This window comes from Acromyrmex echinatior, chromosome 7 (genome assembly GCF_024713525.1).
Source record: "Acromyrmex echinatior isolate Ae372 chromosome 7, ASM2471352v2, whole genome shotgun sequence".
Classification (NCBI taxonomy): Eukaryota; Metazoa; Arthropoda; class Insecta; order Hymenoptera; family Formicidae; genus Acromyrmex; species Acromyrmex echinatior.
This window is the reverse complement of record NC_141858.1, coordinates 2,968,199-2,992,491: the sequence shown is the minus strand read 5'-3', so window position 1 is coordinate 2,992,491 and position 24,293 is coordinate 2,968,199. Positions and strand designations below refer to the sequence as shown.

Genomic DNA, 24,293 nt, shown 5'->3' with positions numbered 1-24,293 from the left:
CTTTCCTTCTCCCTATTTATCTATTAATCAAATAGTACATATATATTACACATTCAGTATATATATTATCCATCGTTCCCTTATTCTTTCTGAATCCTATCTGATTCTCTGGGATAATCATTTTCTCCTCTATCTTTTTTTTTAACCTTTCCGCTAATATCGTCATGTATATTGTATATAAGATAGGTATTAATGATACCCTTCTGTACTCTTTTATCTCTTTCCCCTCCCTTTTCTTTATAATCGGTATAATTATTGCTTCCTTTTAACTTTCTGGCCATTCTTCCCCCTTTCCTATAACATATTTTCCTTTTCTATACCCTCTCCTCCATGCTTCCATACTTCCAATGGAATTTCATTCCTTCCCATTGCCTCCCTTTCCTTTATTCTTTTTAATATTCTTTTAAATTCTTCTTTCCCTATTTCTTCATCTTGTTCTTCTTTCTTTTTCCCACACTCCTTTTTGACTGTTTGTTCTACTCCTCCTAATACTTTCATAAAATATTCCTTTCACTGTCTCATTTCTATTTCATCGTTTATCTTCTTATTCTTTTCTTTCTCCTTTCTCTATTCACAATTTTCCACACTTTACCTTGGTTCTTTGCTAATTCTACCTCTCTCTCCCATTTCACATTCTTTTCTTCTTTGTTCCTCCTACACATATTCTTTTATTCATTCTTTTATTCATTCTTCTGTATTCTTTTCCTTCTTCCCTACCTTTCTTTTACATCTTCAACGTTCCTCTAACCTTTTCTTTCAAACGCTTACATTCTTTGTCCCACCAGCTCTTCTTTCCCTTCTTGTCTCTCTGCTCCTTTTTCCAGTGCTGCTTTAATTTTTCTCGCTATCTCTTCTCTTTTTTTATTTATCTCTCCCTCTACCCTTACCTCTCCTAAATTCCTCTCAAATTCTTCTCTTCTTTTTTTCACCCCATATTCCTCTTCTCTTTCTTCCTGTTCTTACTGTCTTCTCACTCAATTCTTTCTTTTTTTTCCTTTAATTTGACTGTTATTGGTTGATAATCCAACTCTACTTTATCTCCTATTACTAAGTTTTCTATTCTGTCCCTACTTTCTCCTTCTATTACTGCGTAATCTATCATTTGCCCTCTGGCTCTTATATACGAGTATGTCCACTCTTCCTCCTCATCTCCCTTAATGTTACTATTTAAAATCATCCAACCTCTTCTATATGATCTACTAGTTTCCTTTCCTCTTTGTCCATGCTTTTATTTTTCGATTTCCTTTTTTTTCTCCTTCTTCTTCCTTCTCACTTTTGATTTTACCCCCTTTCTCACCCGTTCTCGCATTAAGAATCTTTATTTTAGACCATATATGTGAGAAACATAATCAATACTAGAAATTTAAAATTCTTATTACGGTCGAAGTTGTATCTTCATTGCTTTAAATAATTCAAAATTACTAATTTATATTATATATGTACTTGCATATATACCATATTGTAGTATTTTTGAAATGCGTGCCAAATTGTTCACTAGAGTAGTTTTAATTGTGTTTATAATTGTGTCCGGAAAAACAATTTGGCACTCTCATTTCAAAAATACTAAATATGATATATATAATACAGGGTGGGCCATCTATTGGTACGTTTTTGAATTTCGTCGTATGGCAACACCGAACGAGCTACAGACCCGAAATTTTGACAGTTTATTAGTCATACCGTCCGCGGCACGAAACAACATGTTTTCTCTTGAAGAGCGTTTTGAAATTTTAAAAACTTATTTTCAAAGTCAGTGCTGTGTCGCCGAAACTGTACGAATTTTGAAAAGAAATATGGGTCGTGATAGAGCACCCACCGAAGGAGCTATACGCAAATTGGTGAGGAAAGTTCGTGAGAAAGGGATGTTAGTGGATGACATTATATTACGACTGTTTTGAGTGAAATTGGCGCCGAGGTAGTCCAAAATGTCATTAATAATTGGGGTGACCGAATGGCATACTGTAAGGCCAGTAGAGGGAGCCACATGAACGAAATCGTTTTTCATTCTTGACGCGGATACTTTTAGCTTCACAACAAAAAAAAAATTAATAAAAAATATCAATGTATGCTCATTTGATCGCATTTTTAAAAACGTACCAATAGATGGCCCACCCTGTATATATACAAGCACGTAGATAATATAAATTAGAGTTTAAATAAGAACTCAAGATGGAATTATTTAAAGCAATGAAGATACGGTTTCGACTATAGTAGGCATTTTAAATTTCTATATCTAAAGCAAGAGATGGTATTTTTTTACATGTAAAAATTCCTGCCGATATTGCCGAAACAGCTAAACAGAACAAGATTGACTGTATATACAAGAAGAGCCTAACAGTTTAACTTTACATATTAAATGTTGGTTCCAATTTAAACAACGTTCTTTTTATGTGATTATTGATAAAAAAAATTATCAATTAAGTACACACACTTCTCGATGCTTTAAAATTTTGTTTTCAAGCATATTTTGCATTGGATATTAAGTATGCACCAGAATGTCAACATCTGTGATATCTATTCTAACGGGAATTATTTAATATTATATCCAACAAAAATGTAAAAATTCCCTTTTTAAATGATTTATTACAGAAATAGTTTAAGAAATAATTTTGATATAACACAAATGTATGTGTTTATAAACAGCAAATAAAGCATTAAATGACCACTGAGCTCTTTATTTGTCGAATAAAAAGATATCACATATATAATATTTTGGTGTGTTGCGCGATCGAATTATAATCTCCGCCGTATGTATGGATAAGTCATCAAGATAAGGAAAGAAAGTAGATCCGATATCGGCTTGATCGACAAAGTTTATTCGCACGAAAAAAGAGAATAACATAACATAAGAATAAAATAAATAAGAACGCGAGATTGTCAAATTTATGCGAATTGATAATTAATTCTGATTCGATTCAATAAGTAATAGCGTGTACGGTTTAAGGTTGATATCCCGAAGAAAGTATTGCGTACTCGGAATCGATCGGAGAATTATAATGTACGCGGAATGTGTTTGTATCTGTCAGCATCAGTTGATCTTTTGTCTATCCGATCTCACTATCGCTTCTCCTCTTACTCGCGTCTTTCTAGAAATTTCTCTATCCTATAAAAATTATTATTCATGTATGTTTATCGCTTGTCATCGTAAATTTTAAATTATTAACGCGTGACAATAATTATTTTCCTGTAAAGTTACAGCACAGATTAATAAAATATAATTTTTCTCCTGCGTTCCGAATTGTCATTCGTCTAGCTTTACTTTCATATGCCACCAATATAAAGACCAGGATGAGAAAAAAACTAGAAAAAGAAATTTACAGGTTTAAATGCCTACAGTTCTTATTTTTGCAGTCAACGTATTCGTATGTGACTGCTACATGTAGACAGTCCCTCCCTCGAGTGTATGTGTCTGGGTGTCTGTGTGTTTATGTCACGACGACTGCTTTTCGCGGATCTATTTATCTGTGTCGATGTAATCACCACAATATATGCAGATTGATATACATATACGTTGTTCGAGATGCATCTAAAAATCAGCTTTCGCAGATTCGATGTACGTGTGACATGCAGATTGGAAGCTTCTGGAACAATTTCAAACATTTCTAGAAGTTTTCAAAAAACAAACTTGACAATCACCTCGCTGATAAAGGCAAAAAATATAATCAAATCCGCATGTCGTACGTACACAAATTCCAACCGCTAAAACGGCAATCAGATTCAGATTGGTCACAGCGCACGCGCGCTCGCGTGATGCGAAATGTAACATACGGATACCCCAATCAAGATTCCTGATTTGGCGGGCGCGCATGACAATAGCATACCGCTTGGTCGTCGCAGTCGAGAATTGCCAATCGCGATCCGAATCATGGGGATCACCTCAATTTTTATATTAGATGTACAAATAATCATCGATTGCTTGTAGAAGCATATTGTGAGGCTGCCTTAAGTGAGAGAAGTTGTCGTGAATTTCAAAAATTTAAGAACGGTGAATTTGACGTCGAAGACAAAGAACGTAGCGGAAGGCCGAAAGTGTACGAAGACGCGGAATTGGAAGCATTATACGAATGAAGATTCGTGCCAAACGCAAAAAAAACTTGCACTTACATTTTGACTTACATCAATAAAACATTATCGTTCTTCAATAAATGCTTAATTTTTGATAAAAAATGGCGGAAACTTATTTGTACACCTAATAATTTTCTAGAATCTCATAGGCGATTAAAAAAGAAAGCCTTTGTGCTACAAAAGAGAAAAAGACTGAATCGAGCTGTGATCCATCTTCTTCGTTTTTTTAGTCAAAGACACTGCTCCGCCGCCAGAAAACCGCCGCGTTCGACTTATAATCGGAGATTCGCATAAGTCGAACAATAGTTCAAACGCTTTCTCGCTCAGATTTTTGTTCTATCACTCTCACTTTGTCTCGCTCTCGACATACACACATATATATTATATATATATATATATATATATATATATATATATATATATATATTAATATAGAGAAAGAAATGGAATGTGGAGATATGATATGCTTCGAATGTTTATAAATTTATATCGATATTTTCTGATTTTGATATCATATTAGACATTTACATCTATTTGCTCAAAATTTTATCTGCAAGCAAAATAACTATCAGCGCTTTCCTTCTTCAAATAGTTAAAGAAGCATTTTATTAATACATACAAAATGTGATATATTATTGCACTCTGATGCAGGGAAACAAAAAAGATCCAACAATTTAAATCTTTTAGAATATGAAAATGTTATCCAAGATGATTCTGTTGATGAATCTGATGATAGTAAATATATATATAATAAAGCATTCGATAATTCTGAACTGTTTTACAATACTATGCTCAATTTTGTATCGGAAAAATGTACAGTAATTCTTCATTACCTTGAAATATTGTTACAGCAATGGTAAATAACGCAAAGGAACTATGTAACATTATAATAGTTTGTATAAAATCAACTTTAAAGAATTTAAGGGGGGAAATCACAGTAGAGCACGGAAAAGTAAATATATTTTTGGGAATTTTTTTTGGCTCAATGAAATGATCAATCAAAAATTTGTAAAATAAGCATTATAATATTATGAATGAAGTACAAATAAGAATTTTTTCATACATTTTTGGTACAAAATGGCGGCTGTGCCGCACTTGTCCGATGGCGCCTATTTTTGAAGGAGGGACCATGGGCGGACATCTAGAGTCCTTAATTTTTGACCTGGAACAAAAAATGACAGTTTTTTAGGTTCTATATATCAATAGCTATGGAAATACGTAGGATTTTTTCGATATATTAATTTTTCGCAAAATGGTGCACGTTTTAAGGAAAACTTGCAAATTTAACAAAAAAAAAACGCCATAAAATTGTTGATAAAAAAAAACCATGTAATATAAAAAAAACCCTACGCACTTCCATAGAGGAAGGTATTCTGAATATACTGTCAAAATTTGAAACCGATCGGTAAAGATTTATTCGAATTATGTGTCCGCCCAGTTTAAAAAAAGTGGTTTCGAGAAAAACGCGTTTAAAGTTTTAAGTACTGTAAAATATAATATAATATTTTTATATACCTCTAATCTGCGATGCCTGCGCCATACAATTGGCCTTCTTCATCTATCTCCTGCTCTTGTTTGGCCTTTCGAATTGTTTTCAGATCGATGCGGGCCTGTTTTGCGCCGTCACTCAAAGATCGTTCCGCTTTCTGTATGCGTTGCTCATCCAAGTCCATGCATAGTTCGTGACTTTTTGGACCAATTTTCATGCCCATGACCTGGATTATATGTAAAATTGATATTAATCCGTCATTAAAAACACACGAAGCGATGTTCGTAGCAATGTCGATGATTATTTTGCCGGAATTCATAGTTTTCGGAGCCATCGCCCACACTGTCGAGTTGAAGCTCTCATTGCTGTTTTGAGTGAAACCTCCGATGCAGCGAGTGAGAAGATCATCCGTAGTGAGTTGTTCGTAAACTGACTTAATTGGTTCATAAACTATATCAGACATTAGTGATTTGTGCGTATAGGTAGCCAAAGTATTAGAAGATTTCACCCTTTGTCACGAGCACCATGAATTTTCTCCAGTCGGGCAATTGTCGTGTTGGGGATGCTTATCCGTAGATATTTTGTGAAGTAATGTGGCCCATATAGCTGTCTTCATTTTTTCGACTGATTCGCAATTTCTACGAATAGCTAACCCGAAATATATAGTTTTCAATAATCATTGCTTATTATCACTATTATTCGAATATTATGGAACGTATATACGAGGCGAAGCGAAGCGAAAAAGCGTCCGTTTCAACAATTGACATTCGGTTTATTAACGTTACACACGTGTTCTTTGAATGTATATTACATATGGTGATACTTATAGGCATTCTTAAGTACTATAGACTTTTCGGAGGGAAGTTCCTTCTCCATCGACTGCCATTATACCTGCTCCCGTACTCATAAATTACAGCGCGCGCCGGAATCACAAAAGGCGCTCGGAGCATACCTGAGAGGCGTTGCCGCAGAATGGAAAATTTGGGTATTCCGAAATTTTTGCGGCACTCCATCTTTTGGTATGTTATTCTTAAGACCCTAAAGCACCTTATAAGCGGAAAAAAATTTTTTCGATTTTTTCAAACTTTTACTGTGGTTTCCCCCCTTAAATGTTATGGAAAATATTCTTAATACAGTTTGTGTTATTGTTATGAAATAAACAGTATATTTGAAATGTTTGAAATTGAATATAAAATATCGAAAGTTATTAAAAAAAGTAAATCTTATATTGAGTCCAGTTCTTTTTGTTATAAGAGAAAGATCTGTTGTTAATAGAAAGAAAAAAATCGGATGAAGTAAATATGATTGTTGAAAAAACCGAAGGACAAATTATAGATTAAAAATTTTGAAACAATTTTTTAGAATTACCGTGTTCGATATTATTTGTTACATGCAAGAGGAAGAATTTTTATATGACGAAAATATATGTAGAAGCATTTTACAATATAGTTATGAAAACAAATGAAACAGAAGTTTCCTAATAAAATTGTATTTCCTTTATATCTCTTTTACGACAATTTTGAACCAAACAATCCGTTAGATTCAAAATCTGGTAAATACAAAATAGGCGCCGTTTATATTTCTATTGTTTCCGTACCTGTAATATATTTCTTGTCTGGATAGCATTTTCTTAGCTCAGTTTTTAGCTTGTTTTTCAGTTTAGCTTGTTTTTCTGTAGAACGAGTGTAATACGGAAACTAAAGTACATTTTATAAAATTATTCAACAGTTAAAATATTTGGAAATTGAAGGTATTACAATTACAACATTATCAGAAAAAGATGTTCACGCACGCCGGCAGGAATGGTGTCCTCCTGGCGTTCGACACGCGGCGCTACATACTTGTACCGAAGCACACATACGTGTTACTGGAAACGCGGAGGCGAAGAGCGCGAAGGGAGAAGCGCAAGGCGCACGATTGAGAGAGAAAGCGCAATGGACGTGATGTCGGTTCGCGGTGTCCTTTCGTTGTCTTACACATTTGTTACTAGTACGAGTGAGATACCCCGATGTCTCTCGCTTACCAATATTCATAATATTTTTATTATGCACAAAATGTTGTAATTATGTATAAAAATTGTTAATGCTGTAAAAAATTTCTGTGCATAATTACAACATTACGTGTAGATTCATTATAATAGCTTTGCATGCATTTATAAATTTACAGTGTGCAAATGAAATTAATATTTTGTATCGAAGATCACTAAATTAAATTTACAATTAAATATAAGAACATATAATAAAATAAATAAATAAAAATTTCAATTTATAAAAAATATGTATCATTATATTATTTTTTTTATGTGTGCGCTTCGGTACGAGTGTGTAGTGCCGCGCGTCGAATGCTAGGGGACATTCCTGTCGATGTACAAGTTTATTTCACATTGTTATTGATATGGGATGACAATGTAGAAAAATGTTTAAATTCAATCTTAGATTTTGAAGAAAGTTTTCAATCTAATTATTTTTGTTGTTTTTGTAGAAATCATAAAAAGGATTAAGTAAATTAGTGGAAAAAAAAAATTTGTGTAACTTCGAAAATTATATAAATGCAGCTCATGTCTGTCATATGGAATTAAAGAAGAGTGTATTTGGCATGAATTGTCAAATTTTTATGTTACGGTAAATATAAATGGTGATTTAATGCACGATTTTTTAGAAGGAATTTTGAAATATGACATGGCTGAAATAATTAATTGTCTTAATAAAAAAAAATATTTTAGTTTAGAACAACTAAACAAAAGAATTAAATATTTTAAACTTTTGGAAACAGACACGGGTAATTCAATACCTTTAATCATACCTGAATATTTGAAAAAAGATATATAATTATGAGTGCATCGGAAATGTTGGCATTGGTTATTTATTTTCCTATTTTAGTTGGTGATCTAGTTTCATCAACTGAACTTATATATTATTTTTATCTAGTTTTGTATAAAATATTTTATATTCTGCTATCTAGAACAATTACTAAATCTTTAATGCCTTATCTAAAAACTTTAATTGCGTTTCACCTTTATTGCCATTTATTCGAGCAAACATTAAAACCTAAATTTACTTTTGCATTACATCAGAATTTTGAAAAAGGTAGGTCCTGTGCATCATATTTGAGTTATGAGATGTAAAGCTTTCCATAATTAAAAGCTACTGCTAAAATTTCGCATTCTCGCGTAAATTTGTTACTAACATTGTGCATTAAGCAACAACTGAAATTGTCTTACAGATTTTTAAGCAAAAAAGGTTTTTCTAATCCTATAGAGTATAAACAATTTATAGGTACATTGCATGAAAAAAAATACGATTACACTGTAATAAAAACAAGTAACGCTACTTTCTCTGAAGAAGTGAATGTTTTTGATTCCATTAAAATCAATAATATTAAGTACAACATAAAAAATGTGTTGCAAATAAATGATACGAAATTTGACCTTGTTAGAGTTTGGATTACTTCTATACATTCTCTTGGATAAAAAAAATATTATTTTTATATTGTCTCTATTAACAATAATTTCATTTCAAAATTATTTGCAGGCTTACCAAATTTCAATAAATGAAGATGCTCAATGTTTATTACAGTGGGACAATTTGGCAAATTTCCTTACAACATTCACATAATGGGTGATGGAAAAAATTATATTGTTCCGTTACAATAATTTCAAGATTTTTAAGTCAATAATTGTTTTATTTAATGTGTTAACCTCTTTGAAATATTTTATTTGTTATACGCATGTATCATTAATTCATATAAACATTGTATGTTACATACATTTATGAATTATGAATTATATATATATATATATATATATATATATATATATATATATATATATATATAATTCATATATATATATATATATATATATATATATAAGATGCTATTCTTAAATATGTATTTGTCTTTCTATACTTGCTTATTAACTCGCCTGTTAATGTGTTTTTTTATATTTCTTTACAAAAACATAATTCTTATAATTCTTATAATAGCTTTGCACTTTAAGTTACGTAGTAAAGTAACGTTTTTTTTATGATATGATACTATAACATTATGGAATACGAAGGCAAGTCAATAACTTCTTAGAAAATCTGTCAGAGAGCACTCGCAGTTATGTCACATTACTTTTTGACAAGTAGCATCTTTCAATTGATTACTGTCAAATTTTGAGCGGAATTCATCGCGTGGTTTCATTTCTGTAGACGATTAAAGCGAACAACCTTTATATTTTTTGCAAAATGTAAAAAAACGAGTTTCGTACAGTGATCAAATATTTACATATGAAAGGTTTAATGCCGAATGAAATCAAAGCCGAGTTGTATAATGTTCATAACACATCTGTACCAGCGTTTACGACTGTATACAATTGGGTGAATGAATTTAAATGTACATCCACATGTGATGCATCTCATTTGGATGTCCAATTGTGACTGCTACGCCAGAAATCATCGATAAAGTTACCACGATATTGTTTTGACTGATCGACGAGTGAAAGTGCGCGAGCTTGTTGAGGTATATCACATGGCACAGTGATTTCAATTTTGCACGAACAATTGGGTATGAAAAAGCTATTGGCAAGATGGATGCCGCGTTTACTCACTGTGGACCATAAGCGCGTGTGACAATTTCAACAATGTTTGGAGACTTTGAACGTTTGGAGATGTTTGATGTTTCAACGTAATCCAGATGAATTTCTTCGTCGATTCATTACTGTGGACGAAACATGAATCCATTACTTCACACCCGAGACGAAGGAACAGTCAAAATGGAAGGAACAATGGACTTCAGCGAGTGAACCAACTCCGAAGAAATCGAAGACCGTGAAGTCGACCGGAAAGGTGATGGCCACAGTTTTTTGGGATGCACCCAGTATAATTCATATCGATTATCTTCCGTCGAAGCAAACGATCAATGCCGATTACTACGCAACTTTATTGGACCGTTTCAACAACATTTTAAAAAAAAAACGTCCCCATTTGGCAAAGAAAAAAGTGCTCTTTTATAAAGACAATGCACGGGTTCACACATGTCCGGCATCGATGGCGAAATTCAACGAATTGCTTCCCCATCCAGCATATTCGCCAGATTTAGCTCCCTGTGACTATTTCTTGTTTCCAAACCTGAAGAAATGGATCGGAGGAAAGAGATTCACCACCAGAGAACAGCTCGTCGCCGAAACAGAGGCTTATTTTGAAGAGTTGGACAAATCATATTATTCGGACAGTTTGAAAAAGTTGGAGAATCGTTGGATCAAGTGTATCGAGCTGAAAGGAGACTATGTTGAGAAATAAAAATGAATCGATCAAAAAAATGTGTTTTATTATATTTTTCTAAAAACTTATTGACTTGCCTTCGTAGTAAATAGTTGACTATCATTTGAAATCAATAATTCGCTTTATCAGAAATAAATAAAATATTCTGAAAATTTTTCCGAATATTTAAACTTATAAAATGCTATAAATAACATTAAAATGTTATCGTTTAAATTTATTTTGCCATAAATTTTATTTAAATATCGTTATATATATAGTCAACATTATGAATCCAGCAATCGCGCGTGATTGGTCGTAACATCATTATTAATTATTTCGGCGGATAGTCAACAATCGAATATTAGACGCATTGTTTTGATAATTTTGTCATTATTATTAAAAAAATAAGAAATATATGACAGTGAGTTTGTGAAGGCGCAATCAGATAATCTTCCTAAAGTTTCAACGGGAAAGATTGCTGATTATTTTATAAATAATGAATGCTACAATGTAGCTGAATCAAGTGAAGCTAAAATAAAAAGGTAAAATAGTTAATTATATTAAAATAGTTAGTTTTTTAGTTGTTAATAATGTTCAAATACGAGATCAGTATAACAGTAATTTGCCTAAATTTATTTAATAATAATAATTATATGTATATTCTTTACTCAAAATGCTTAGAATGTAATCTTTGAAACCTAATCTACAAAAATTATTAGTAGCTCTTGTTCTTTATTGGTAGATCAATTGTACGTTACTAGAAAAAACTTCGGTTATCTCAAGTCTCAGTAAGAAATATAAAAGCAAAAGATATAGTAAAAGTGAAATACCCGACAGATAATAAAAGTAATTACGATCCAGATAATTTTTATAACTCATTGTTAGTAGAATTCCAGACACATCAATTAGATTGCCAACTGTCCAGACATTGCATTGATCTAAAAGTCCACTATCGCTGCATGTAATGTTGATAACATTTTATACTTCTGATAATTTTACACCCGATGCAGATAGTTTTTTAACTTGTTTTGCTGCTAGTATCATGACTTTAGATCTATGTGATAAAGTTGCTATAGACTCGAACAATCAAAATAAATGTAAACTTTGAGTTAAGATATGGTAGATTCACCGCTTTTCAACTCCACGAAATGGCACATTGCGGCATATCCAGTGGTAGTCTTGTTGTAAATCAAATAATAGGCAGTACAAAAATAATGGATACAAAGTCAATGCGAAGAGAGAGGAATTTAGAAAAAAAAATATTAGGTGTTGGAATTAATTCGTAGCGTTTTTTTAATGAAAGAATGTTATTTATTTCACATGAGCATTAAAAAATACATTAATGAAAGTACTTCCCATCACTTTCTACTACTTTTGACCATCTTTCGGGCAGTGAATGAATACCGCGTCGGAAGAACTGTTCATCTTTAGATGAAATCCAGGAATCGAACCATTTTGTACAATCTTCGTAAGATGTGAACTTCTGCTCGCACAAGCTATGAGCTAATGATCGAAACAAGTGGTAGTCGCTAGGTGCAATATCAGGAGAATACGGCGGGTGCGGTAGCACTTCCCATTTAAGTGTTTCCAGGTATGTTTTTACCGGTTTTGCAACGTGTGGGCGAGCATTGTCGTGCAGCAAGATGACTTTATCGTGTCTTTCGAAGTATTCCGACCGTTTTTGCTTCAATGCACGGCTCAAGCGCATCAGTTGCCGTCGGTAGAGATCTCCAGTAACGGTTTCATGCGGTTTTAGCAGTTCGTAGTATATGACATCCTTCTGATCCCACCAAATACAGAGCAGGAGCTTTGAGCCATGGATATTGGGCTTTGCCACTGATGTTGATGGTTCGCCGGGCTTAACCCATGACTTTCTGCGCTTTGGATTGTCATAATGGATCCACTTTTCGTCACCGGTAACAATCCGATGCAAAAAACCTTTTCTTTTCTGCCGTTGAAGCAGCAGTTCGCACGTGAGAAAACGTCTCTCAATATCCCTTGGTTTCAATTCATATGGGACCCAATGTCCTTCCTTCTGGATCATGCCCAAACTTTTAAGACGTTTTCCTATTGTTGAGAAGTCAACTTCCAATGACGTAGATAATTCTTTAAGTGTTTGACATGAGTTTTCATTGAGCAGTGCCTGCAAATCGTTATCTTCAAATTTTTTCGGCTGACCAGGTCGCTCCTTGTCATCCAAGTCGAAATCACCAGCTTTAAAACGTGCAAACCACTTCCTACACATTTGCTCAGCCAGAGCATGTTCACTATACACATCCACTAAAATACGATGAGCTTCAGCTGCACTTTTGTTCATATTAAAGTAATGAAGCAAAACTCCCCGCAAAAACACTTTATCTGGCACAAATTTTGACATATTCAATGAATTATACAGTATTGTTATTTATGATTTCAAGAAAGGTTATGTACGGCAAATGACGTCCTATGATAGATGTTTACAATGTATACAGAACTATAGGTAACAACGAAATAGTGTACTGCTTGTGCCATCTCTTGTAAAACGCTACGAATTAATTCCAACACCTAATAATAAAAGTTTTAAAAGAAAAAAATAAACTAAGCCTTGATTCTTGTGGCTTATTGTTAAATTCAAAGTTTCCTATTATTGGAGCCTCTTTGGATGTCATAGGAGAACATTTTGTAATGGAGATAAAATGCCCAATGACATTAAAAACTGAATGTGCCTATATTACTTCCGATATGAAATTAGAAAATAAGTGTTTCGCACAAATTCAACTGCAAATGTTTTTAAGAAATGTTCAAGAAGGGTTATTTTGTATGGCATAATACGATTTTAAATCAACGCATGAAATCATAGTAGATTACGGTGAGGTTTATGATAAAAATTTAATACAAAGACTTTGAACTTTTGGAAAAGCAATATCTTTCCATTATTTCTAAAAACTGTACAGCATTAGTTATATAAAAACATTGTACAAATAACATGTGTTGCATGTATATATTTATAAATTTTGTAAAAGAAAATAATTATAATAAATTATTAATAGAATTATTGTTTTTCATTATTTATTACTTATAATTTTATTCTGTTAATCACTTTAATAATAAGCTCTTGAAGATTTATCAACGCTGCAACCACTGTTATCACATTATCAATACTGTCTAATGTGCGATGGTGAATACCCGAATAAGGTTTGAGTATACTAAATTCCCTTATCCTTTAGATGACTTTTTCTATATGTATGCGAAGATTCTTTTAGTTTCTAATTCTTTTAGTTTCTAACTTCAACTTTGCTAAGTATTTTTGTCGCTCGATACACTAGGTGGACATATTAATATACATTTTTTCTTTTACAACATATGATCGATATGCTGGAATCCTCGATCCGCCATAACAGCACAGCCATCCGAAAGCTTCTGTAAATATTGACTTTTTTTCACTATTGCAGCATCGATTATTTTTCCACCAAAACCTTCCGATATAAATAAATTTATATGGTCATCGGGTGTTGCAGATATTAAATATTTTTAGATGTTACATTTTTTATATTTTGACCAAGTAAAACTTTGATGTATCAGATTGGTTGGTCTCTGAATTTCAATTTCAAGGTAAAATTTGCCACGAAATTCTCTTGGCAACTTCCTTCGAATTGATGCAATAGTAAGCCAGATTATTAATTTTTTTAAATGAAGTGCTAATACCGGTAAAGTCTGGCGAAATATGATACTGGCATTAGTTACACTGAGTCCAAAACTGTCACCTAAAAAGAGAAAATTTGTCGCTTAACTTTATCCTCGATAAAATTAAATAGATGTTGCGAACGGAAATATTTGTTTCTTTAATTAATAGATCTATAATGAAAAATCGATTAGCTGGAACTCCATTTTAGGTTTTTTTTTATCAAGAGCAAATGTCTTTCTAATATTTCTGTCAAAGAATATTTTTCTGCAACACCTCATCACTTGTTTCTTCTGAGGGTAAAAATTCCTCACACGCCTCGAGTGTATCGTCGAGGGATGTTTTTGTGACTCTCGTACTTGACGTACTAACAATATTAGCACTGATTTTCTTTGTTACGTAGAACACTGTGCATCTATATTGGCCTGCAATCAATTTCTTTACTTCGCGTCAATTCCTTTACTTTCAACTTTGTCGGTTTGAATCTAACTGCGATGTTGATTAATTTTATCTGTTTGCACTTTTTTATTCTTCAATAGATGTTACTGGCAGTTGAATTCCTTCCACTCCTGAAGGTCCAGGTTCTAACTCGAAATTAGAAGGCTTTGTAATAACTTTCTCGATTTCGGCTTCGTCAGTGACTTTGTTTGTAGCTTCGACTGTGATTTCAGCTTCACAGTTTTCTTCTATAGTTATATCTGTAGATTGCTACTAATTTTTGTAAATTGCTCCTAATTTTTGGAAGAGCTCCTTTTCTCAAGCGAACATTAGCACTTGGATCGAGTAAAATCCGAGTGTAGTTTTTCAAATCCTCCTGCAATTGTATTATAAAATTATTCATGTATAATTGGAATAACACGAATTTAAATACACTGTTACAAAAATGTTGTGAATTCACAATATATTATGAATTCGCAGTATACAGGGTGCGTCACCAAAATCCGGACAAATTTAAATTTAAATTTTCCGCTATATTGTGCCTCCGCCAAAGGTTGTTGGCATCCGAAAAAGCCTGATGCTTTTAGCAAACAGTCATATTCTCAAAATGGCCGCGATGTTGAAACCAAGTGTGGAGTATAATCGAAGAGCCATGATCATCGAAGGCTTTCACGCTGGGCGCTCAGCAACGGAAATAATTGGATTCTTTGGATACCCGGGATCAACCGTTTATGACGTTGTGGCAAAATATATAGCTTTAGAACAATCCAACAAAGGTTCCAGTATGCCAGCGAGGAAGAGTCACTCGAAAGAATGCACGCGAGGATCCCCGCAGTCGTTGAAAAAGCTCAAGCGCTGATTTCGGATGACTCAGGGCAAACGTTGCGAAAAAAGCATCGATTGTTGGTGTAAGCGAGCCAACAATGCGTCGAATTGCCGACGAGAAACTTCGATACAAATCATATACATTAAAGATACAAATACTCTCTGAGCAGGACAAGCCGAGTTGCTCGCCTCGGCTCCCATTCTGGCCTCCCAACAGCCTAGACTTAAATCCCTTGGATTACTAGGTATGTAACTTATGGTATATATGAAGCATAGTTGAAAGGGTCACAAACAAGTCTCGGCATCCCAATGTAACGTCATTAAGGACCGCTATTGAGGTAGCATTCGTCGGCATAGACGGCGCTACATTACAGCATGCGTGCGAACGCTTCAGACCGAAAATAGAGGCCGTCATTCAAGGTAATGGGGGATGTATTGAATAATTGTGCTCTATAGGGATCTCCCAAGTGCCATATAAAAGAATTTTTTGTAATATTTAATTTTTCAATAAAAACAATTTGTTTAAAAAAATTGTTCGATTTGTCCGGATTTTGGTAACGCATCCTGTATGTTATAGATTTACGAAATTTACATGCAGTAATTGTATTGTGAAATCACAAACATTTCTAACAGCACATATATATATATATATATATATATATATATATATATATATATAAATTATGCGTTTCGCGGGTTTCCTCCATGTCTAGATCCATTCTTGGAATGCCGACGTTTTGTGAACCTTGCAGTCCTCTTCATCAGGGCGAGGAGCAGCCTCTGTTCCTCTGGGCCGTTCCTTTTATAGTACGCTACTTGTGGAGTGGTGGGGGGGGGGGAAGAAGAGAATTGTAGATGGGGGGAAAGTAGGAGAAATCGATCAGTCTTCAATAACTGGAAGAATGATTTTCTATATTTTATTTATATTGTAGCCATTATCTCTATTTAGATGATTAGGGTGTTTTAATATCTTTATACTTTCTCGGAAAGTATGATATAATGTTGGCTACTGTGGTCGTTTTGTCAAACAGTATTTGATGTCCTGTTTCTGTATCTTCGATATTGTGTTCTGATAAAGTTGATTACATGATGTGTTTTAGCCTGACATTATGTTGGTGTTCTTTTATCCATAGGTTGACCATTTTCCCAGTTTCTCCAATGTATACTTGCCCGCAGGAACAAGATATTTTGTACACTCCTGTGGAGCTAAGTGGAGGCCTTAGATCTTCAGGGTTTCTTAAGATTTGTCCTATCCTTTTGGGTAGTTTAAAGATAGTTCGGATATTATATTTGTTTAACATCCTACCAATCCGATCTGTTGTTCGTTTGACATACGGCAGAATGGATAAGATCCTTTCGTCTGATTGTGTGTCAGAGACCGTTGTCTTGTTTGCATGGTTATTAATTGTTTCGATTATGTCTTTTTTGCCGTGTCCATTTCTCTGTAAGGCTAATTTTAAGTGATTGAGTTCCTTCTGTAGATGTTCTTTGTCAGAGATGATGAAAGCTCTATGTATAAATTGATTGTAGACTGTTTTTGTGCTGGGTGGTGGTCCGACTCGGCATGTAAGTATTTATCTGTGTATGTTGATTTTTTGTACACTTGATGGCCTAAGGTACCGTCAGCTTTCTTAGAGACAAGAACATCTAGGGGAGTTTTCCGTTTTCCTCTATGTCTATAGTGAAATGGATATTTGGATGTTGATGATTGAGAAAAATACGGAAATTTGGCTCTGCCGTGTCTCCATATCACGAATGTGTCGTGTACATAACGGAACCAAACTTTTGGTTTTTTGAGTGTTTATCTGAGGGCCTCTTTCTCAAAATGCTTCATAAAGATGTTGGCGATTGCAGGAGAAATAGGAGAGCCCATTGCGCTCCTGAAATTTGTTCGTAAAATTGGTTGTTATAGGAGAAGTAAGTGGTTGTTAAGCTCTATTAGCAGAGTGAGGTCGGAAGGGACTTCATGTGAGCGAATTTATTATGTTTAATGTGTCTTTTATTGGGACTTGTGTGAAAAATGATTCTACGTCGAAACTTACAAGCAAGTCTGTGGGACGTAGTCCCACTGAAAGACAGAAACAAAAATACATAAACCTTGTTCCTGGTAACCAATATTCTTTCCAAAGCCAAACCCCCTCCACCAAACATCACTAGAGAAATTGGCCCTCCAAGACCTGAACAGACATCATCGTGTTTCCAGCCGACAAAGGCAACACGACAGTAGTCATGAAAAGTAGTCAGAAAAAGATAAAGATCTTTTCTCGGACGAAGCATACAAAAAGTTTGACAAAGATCCAACTAATACAATCGCTCAGAACATCAAGATCCTGATGGAAAAAAGCAACATTGCCAGTAAAATCAAATCAACATTAAAATCTACAAATCCTCTCTCATCAAGACTATACGAACTACCAAGAATACACAAACTAAACATTCCCCTCAGATCAATTGTCAGTACCATACATTCCCCGACATAAAACTTATCCCGCTTTCTAGCACAAATACTAATCTCTTATTGGAAAATCCGAATCACACATAACTAACTCAATGGATTTCATACAAAAGATCCGACTACATCCCACAGACTTGCTTGTAAGTTTCGACGTAGAATCACTTTTCACACAAGTCCCAATAAAAGACACATTAAACATAATAAATTCGCTCATATGAAGTCTCCTCCGACCTCGCCCCGCTAATAGAGCTTAACAACTGCTTACTTCTCCTATAACAATAAATTTTATGAACAAATTTCAGGAGCGCAATGGGCTCTCTTATTTCTCCTGTAATCGCCAACATCTTCATGAAGCATTTTGAGAAAGAGGCTCTCAGATAAACACTCAAAAAACCAGAAGTTTGGTTCCGTTATGTACACGACACATTCGTGATATGGAGATGGCAGAGCCAAATTTCCGTATTTTTCTCAACTATCAACATCCAAATATCCATTTCACTACAGACATAGAGGAAAACGGAAAACTCCCCTTCCTAGATGTTCTTGTCTCTAAGAAAGCTGACGGTACCTTAGGCCATCAAGTGTACAAAAAACCAACATACACAGATAGATACCTACATGCCGAGTCGCACCACCACCCAGCACAAAAACAGTCTGCAATCAATTTATACATAGAGCTTTCATCATCTCTGACAAAGAACATCTACAGAAGGAACTCAATCACTTAAAATTAGCCTTACAGAGAAATGGACACGGCAAAAAAGACATAATCGAAACAATCAATAAATATGCAAACAAGATAACGGTTTCTGACATCAATCAGACGAAAGGATCTTATCCATTCTCCCGTATGTCAAACGAACAACACATCGGATTGGCAGGATGTTAAACAAATATAATATCCGAAATATCTTTAAACTTCCTAAAAGGATAGGACAAATCTTAAGAAATCCTGAAGATTTAATATCTTCACTCAGCTCCGCAGGAGTATACAAAATATCTTGTTCCTGCAAGTATACATTGGAGAATGGTCAATCTATGGATAAAAGAACACCAACATGATGTCAGGCTAAAAGACGTCATGCAATCAGCATTATCAGAACACAATATCGAAGATACAGAAACAGGACATCAAATACTGTTTGACAAAACGATCACAATAGCCAACATTATATCATATTTTCCAAGAAAGTATGGAGAAGCCATAGAGATACTAAAACATCCTAACAATCTAAATAGAAATAATAGTTACAATATAAATAAAATATAGAAAACCATTCTCCCAATTGTTGAAGACTGACCGATTTCCCCCACCTTCCCCCCCATCAACAATTCTCTTCTTCCCCCCCCCCACCACTCTACAAATAGCGTACTATAAAAGAAACGTTCCAGAGGAACAAGCTTATCATCAAGCTGCTCCTCGCCCTGATGAAAAGGACTGCAAGGTTCACGACCGTTGGTATTCCAAGAATGGATTTGGACACGGAGGAAACCTACGAAACGCATAATCTTTATATAGAAAGCCCCATGAAAGCTTCCATGGAAGCTCCAAGAATATATGAGTATATATATATATTAGATGTACAAATAAGTTTCCGCCGTTTTTTATCAAAAATTAAGCATTTATCATGAAAGAACGATACATAATGTTTTATTGATGTAAATCAAAATGTAAGTGCAAGTTCTTTTTGTGTTTGGCACGAATCTTCATTCAATAATGCTTTCAATTCCGCGTCTTCGTACACTTTCGGCTTTCTGCTACGTTCTTTGTCTTCGATGTCAAATTCACCGTTCTTAAAATTTTGAAACCTTTCACGACAACTTCTCTCACTTAAGGCAGCCTCACCATATGCTTCTACAAGCAATCGATGAGCCTCAGCTGCAGATTTGTTCAAATTAAAGAAGTAAATCAAAAATTCATGCAAATGACGCTTATTCGACACAAAACTCGGCATTTTCGCACAAAAAAATATATGATGCTGATACAAAATCGCTAGTATTTCAAAATTATGTTGTTGACAGATGTCCAACCTTACGATATAATGTTTTTCATCAGACAATTTTAACCATAGCTTGCTAGTGGCACCGTCTTTTGTCAAACGACGGAAACTTATTTGTTCACCTAATGTGTATATATATATATATATATATATATATGTGTGTGTGTGTGTGTGTGTGTGTGTGTATAATGCATACAGTAAACAATAACTTACATTAAAATGATCTTCACAACAGTATACATCGCTTCTTATAATTTCTATCCATTGTTTTTTCGCTTAGCCTTTTGGTACCGGTACGAAAATCTTTAGGTGCATTAATCGTCATATTTCCACACTTGGAAAAAATAAGATTTATGACGCTTTTTTCCGTATCTTTTTTCATTTGACATCTTGTGTTGTAAATTCGAACAGCTGACAGTAGTTTTGAGTTTAAACATAAATAAGCAATGATATAGCGGATGCGGCGATGGAATTGATTAACTACCGATTGCTAATAATGACGTCATAAGACATTTTCGTGCGAAAAAGTCCGATTCAAATGCGACAATTTTTATTTTGTTATTAAAATAATAAATATGTATGACATAATTTTTTATATATTTTTTTAAGAATACATTTGGCTTAAATTATTATTTAAAACAATTAAAAAAATACTGTTGAACCTAATTGTTTAAACTAGTCCGTTGTTTTCTTTGAACAATTTTTTTGTTATCAAATATATTATTGGTACTTTTTAGGTTTATACAATATAAACTGCTGCGTGTTTAAAAGTGATTAATAGAAAATATATTTTTTTTAATGATTGTGCGTAACAATAGATGTCTATTCTACAGAATGATTAATTTTATACATGCAGCGTAATTTATAAATTTGGAAAATACTAATAATTTATTTGGTAACAAATACATTTGCTCAAAAAAGAAAATAGATTGTTGGAATAAAACAATTAATTTAAAAATGAATAATGAATTATTACAATAAAATAATAAAATTACTCTATTTAAAAATAAAAATTATTTGATTTAAAAAGATCGTAACGTATTGTTACGGAATCATCTTTATTTCAAATGTATTCTCAGGGATGATAAGTAAACAACTCATAGACACCGAGCTGTTCCTATTCAATCACGCCTGAGGCCGACATTTCGTTCAGAACATGAGTATATCTCGCTCCTGTTCTAATCACACTATCTATCTCAGATGATACGCGACACTCGAAAAGTTGATTATCGCGCACATATTTCGCGTGCGAGAGTTCAGTTCGTTTCCTGATCCCGATTAATACGGATCATTTATCGATATTCGCGCTTATGTCGAATATTCAAAGCGAACTACAACAAAGTTGCGTATTAACGCTGTATTTTGTCCCTACAGGTAAACGGTATACGTCGATTGTAAGGGTACTCGGTGCGCGAAAATTACATGAGTCTCCGGCGAAATTTGCCGGTCTCATTGCTGCCCGTAATATGAATTCTTTCTAACGCTGCGAGAAAATATTTAACATCGTACCAAGTGCAAGTTGCATGCACGTCTAATGGAACGAATCAGTTCTCGGATTACGACCATCGCCTACCGCCCGCTTCGAACAAATCTTAATTCCGACTCAAAAAAATAAAGCTTATATTATTATAACAATGAGAGTCGACGTTATTACACGCCGCCTTGGTGAGCGCGAGCCTTCCATACAAGGTGATATCAGCGTCACAAACTTTTATTTTGGTGCTTCGAGTCGGATCGTTGCCAAGGAAAGTTATTGTTTTGCTTGACTCTTGAATTCCGAATCATGTCTTTTCCGTTGGAAATCATGTCGTCTCTCGACGAATTGATGAGTATACAAAAACAGCAGATGGGCTCCATATCTCACACACTTACTAATTTTAAGAAGCTGGGACAGGCCAAGATGACACGTGCCATAACGCGGCAACGCCTCGCAATCCTCAAGGAGACCTTTGCTAGATACCAAGAATTGGACTATAAAATTACGTTAGCTGCAGAGGAGAAATTGAAGGCAACCCATGCGTACTTGTGTCTGTGAAGTTAGCACGCGTTTTATTAATTTTAAAAAAACAACAATTATTCCAATGGCACTTTTCATTGTTTTACTGTTCCTGTAAAATGTTCCGCATTTTTAATACCAAAAAATCGAAAATAAAAAAAAGACGTGTTAACTTCATGTTCCAGCACGACACATCTTCCTCTAAAATATCAGAAGCCTTTGACTATTGTGACATTTGTTAACTGTTCCCGTTAATTTTAAATAAAAAACATTATTATATAAAGTTTCAGGTCAAAATTCCAACAATTAATAACATTTAAACAGCTTCGAATATTCTTAATCCACGAAAAAGTACAAAATTTTAATAATTGACGATAGTTCTAGCATCTTTAAAATCTCTAACGATAATTCTGGCTTGCTCAAGTTCTATGTGAAAAATTCATTACCAAAAGTTTTTCTTACAAACTCATTTATTAAACAATTTATCTCTTGCTACCAGCACGTCACTCGGTGGAAACGTGACATGCTGATAATTTTCGGCATTTTTGACGATAGTTCTGATTTGTTCTGCTTGAGATTTGTATGGAACAATCATTATCAAAAGTTGTTCTAGTTTGTAAACATTTTGTAACAATTTATCTCTTGCTATCAGCACGTCACTCGACGGAATACATATCGACATAACATTCAATATTATTTCAAAATAATAATAATAGTATTTCACTTTAATTTGAAATATTGTCCGCTCTAACATAAAATAAAAGAGGTGTAATTGTAATTTTTATATTAGCAACGTTTTGCTTTTTCTTAAAATCATCGTATTCGTAATATTTCCACATCGCGCGTATGTAATGCCCGTTATCAACATTACCGGATGAATTTATATAATTCGCAAACTAATACATATATTTAATTATTTAGTTTTATATTGTGAGAATAACCTCAAGATTGTGTACGCATATTTTGTCCCGCTTGATATATCGATCATCCGTAAAAATTGTTGTATCAATGAATATATGAGGACCATATTCGATATTTTTTGTAACGGAAGTCGAACATTTTCTATATTTTATTTTAATTGCTAATGTGCTATCAATAGCTCTCTGCATATGTTGTAACCCTTTATATAAAAGTATATCTACATTTACATTTAAGTATTATGTCTATTATGTCTCTTCTTTGTGAATAACCACAGGAGCATATGATGCTTGTTGTATAACTAGGCGTATCAGCAAACAAATAACTGATTAAATGTGCGACATTGCAATTTGTGTTTAAGCTGGAAATTGTACGAATGTATGTAGTCAAAGCGTTAAAGAATGGAAGATCTATTAAGATTTTTGCTCTTTCGTTATAATGATATCCTATTATTTTTCCATTTTGCAGAATTGACATGGCTAATTTAATCGTGCGATTATTTGAAGTCTTTACGGTATCTTCGTAACATTTTATGCTTGCAATGCCGCTTGCAAGTACATGAAGAATCGCATCAAATGCATAAGTTTGAGAAATCGTAATAATTTTTCCGTCAAGACTAACATTTTTGTATATATTACCATTTCGCACGAGTGGAATGTTTTGATCTCGCTAATGTGATATAATCTCATTCCGGACACTTATTCAAATATGAGTTTACGTCGTTCTTTCGCAGCAAAACAAATGTTCCAGTGACGATTTACAAATAAGACCTCGCCAGTTTTCACGAATATTACAGTCTATTTCTTGTGGATTTATCAGATCCTTTTTATTATCGATATTATCTATATCGTTGTTTATTATATTTTCTTTATTAATATTATGTGTGTAAGTCTCTTCTTCTATATGACAGTTTATTACATTTGGAAGAGAACAGTTCTGAATAGATTCTTCTGTTTGTGTTTACCGTCGAGGTAGTCCAGATGTTTGTATACAAATTTGTCGGCTCTCATTGGTAACTGATTTTTAAATATACGATTTTTGAGCTCTGAAAATTCCGCTTTAACGGAAGTAGAAGGCAATTTCTGTACCTGCTTGAAAATGTGATAACATTACATCCAAAGCACTAAATATGGCATAAGACGTTTTTATTTTAACTAAATTAGGAATATAGCAAGCATTTATTGCTGTTCAGTGAAATTAATT

At 33.8% G+C, this 24,293-nt stretch overlaps 2 protein-coding genes and 2 pseudogenes across 3 annotated transcripts in view; 2 read left to right on the top strand and 2 right to left on the bottom strand.

Moving 5' to 3' along the window:
* The window catches only part of LOC105155055 (uncharacterized), a 556,628-nt gene that overhangs the window by 20,514 nt on the left and 511,821 nt on the right, over positions 1–24,293 (top strand). The gene's annotated exons all lie outside the window — the stretch shown is intronic.
* Positions 5,071–6,692, bottom strand: LOC147908981 (uncharacterized). The gene is made up of 2 exons (XM_087408070.1): positions 5,581–6,692; positions 5,071–5,227 (listed from the first exon to the last, which is right to left on the bottom strand). Exon 1 carries the CDS (start codon positions 6,015–6,017, stop codon positions 5,583–5,585), a length of 435 nt encoding a protein of 144 aa, XP_087264196.1. The 5' UTR covers positions 6,018–6,692; the 3' UTR covers positions 5,071–5,227; positions 5,581–5,582.
* LOC147908980 (uncharacterized) lies at positions 9,599–12,083 on the top strand (annotated as a pseudogene).
* Positions 14,087–16,073, bottom strand: LOC147908979 (uncharacterized; annotated as a pseudogene).

Bases quoted from the DNA above. Each gene is read 5' to 3' on its own strand.
- LOC147908981 (XM_087408070.1), bottom strand. From the start codon at position 6,017: ATGTCTGATATAGTTTATGAACCAATTAAGTCAGTTTACGAACAACTC.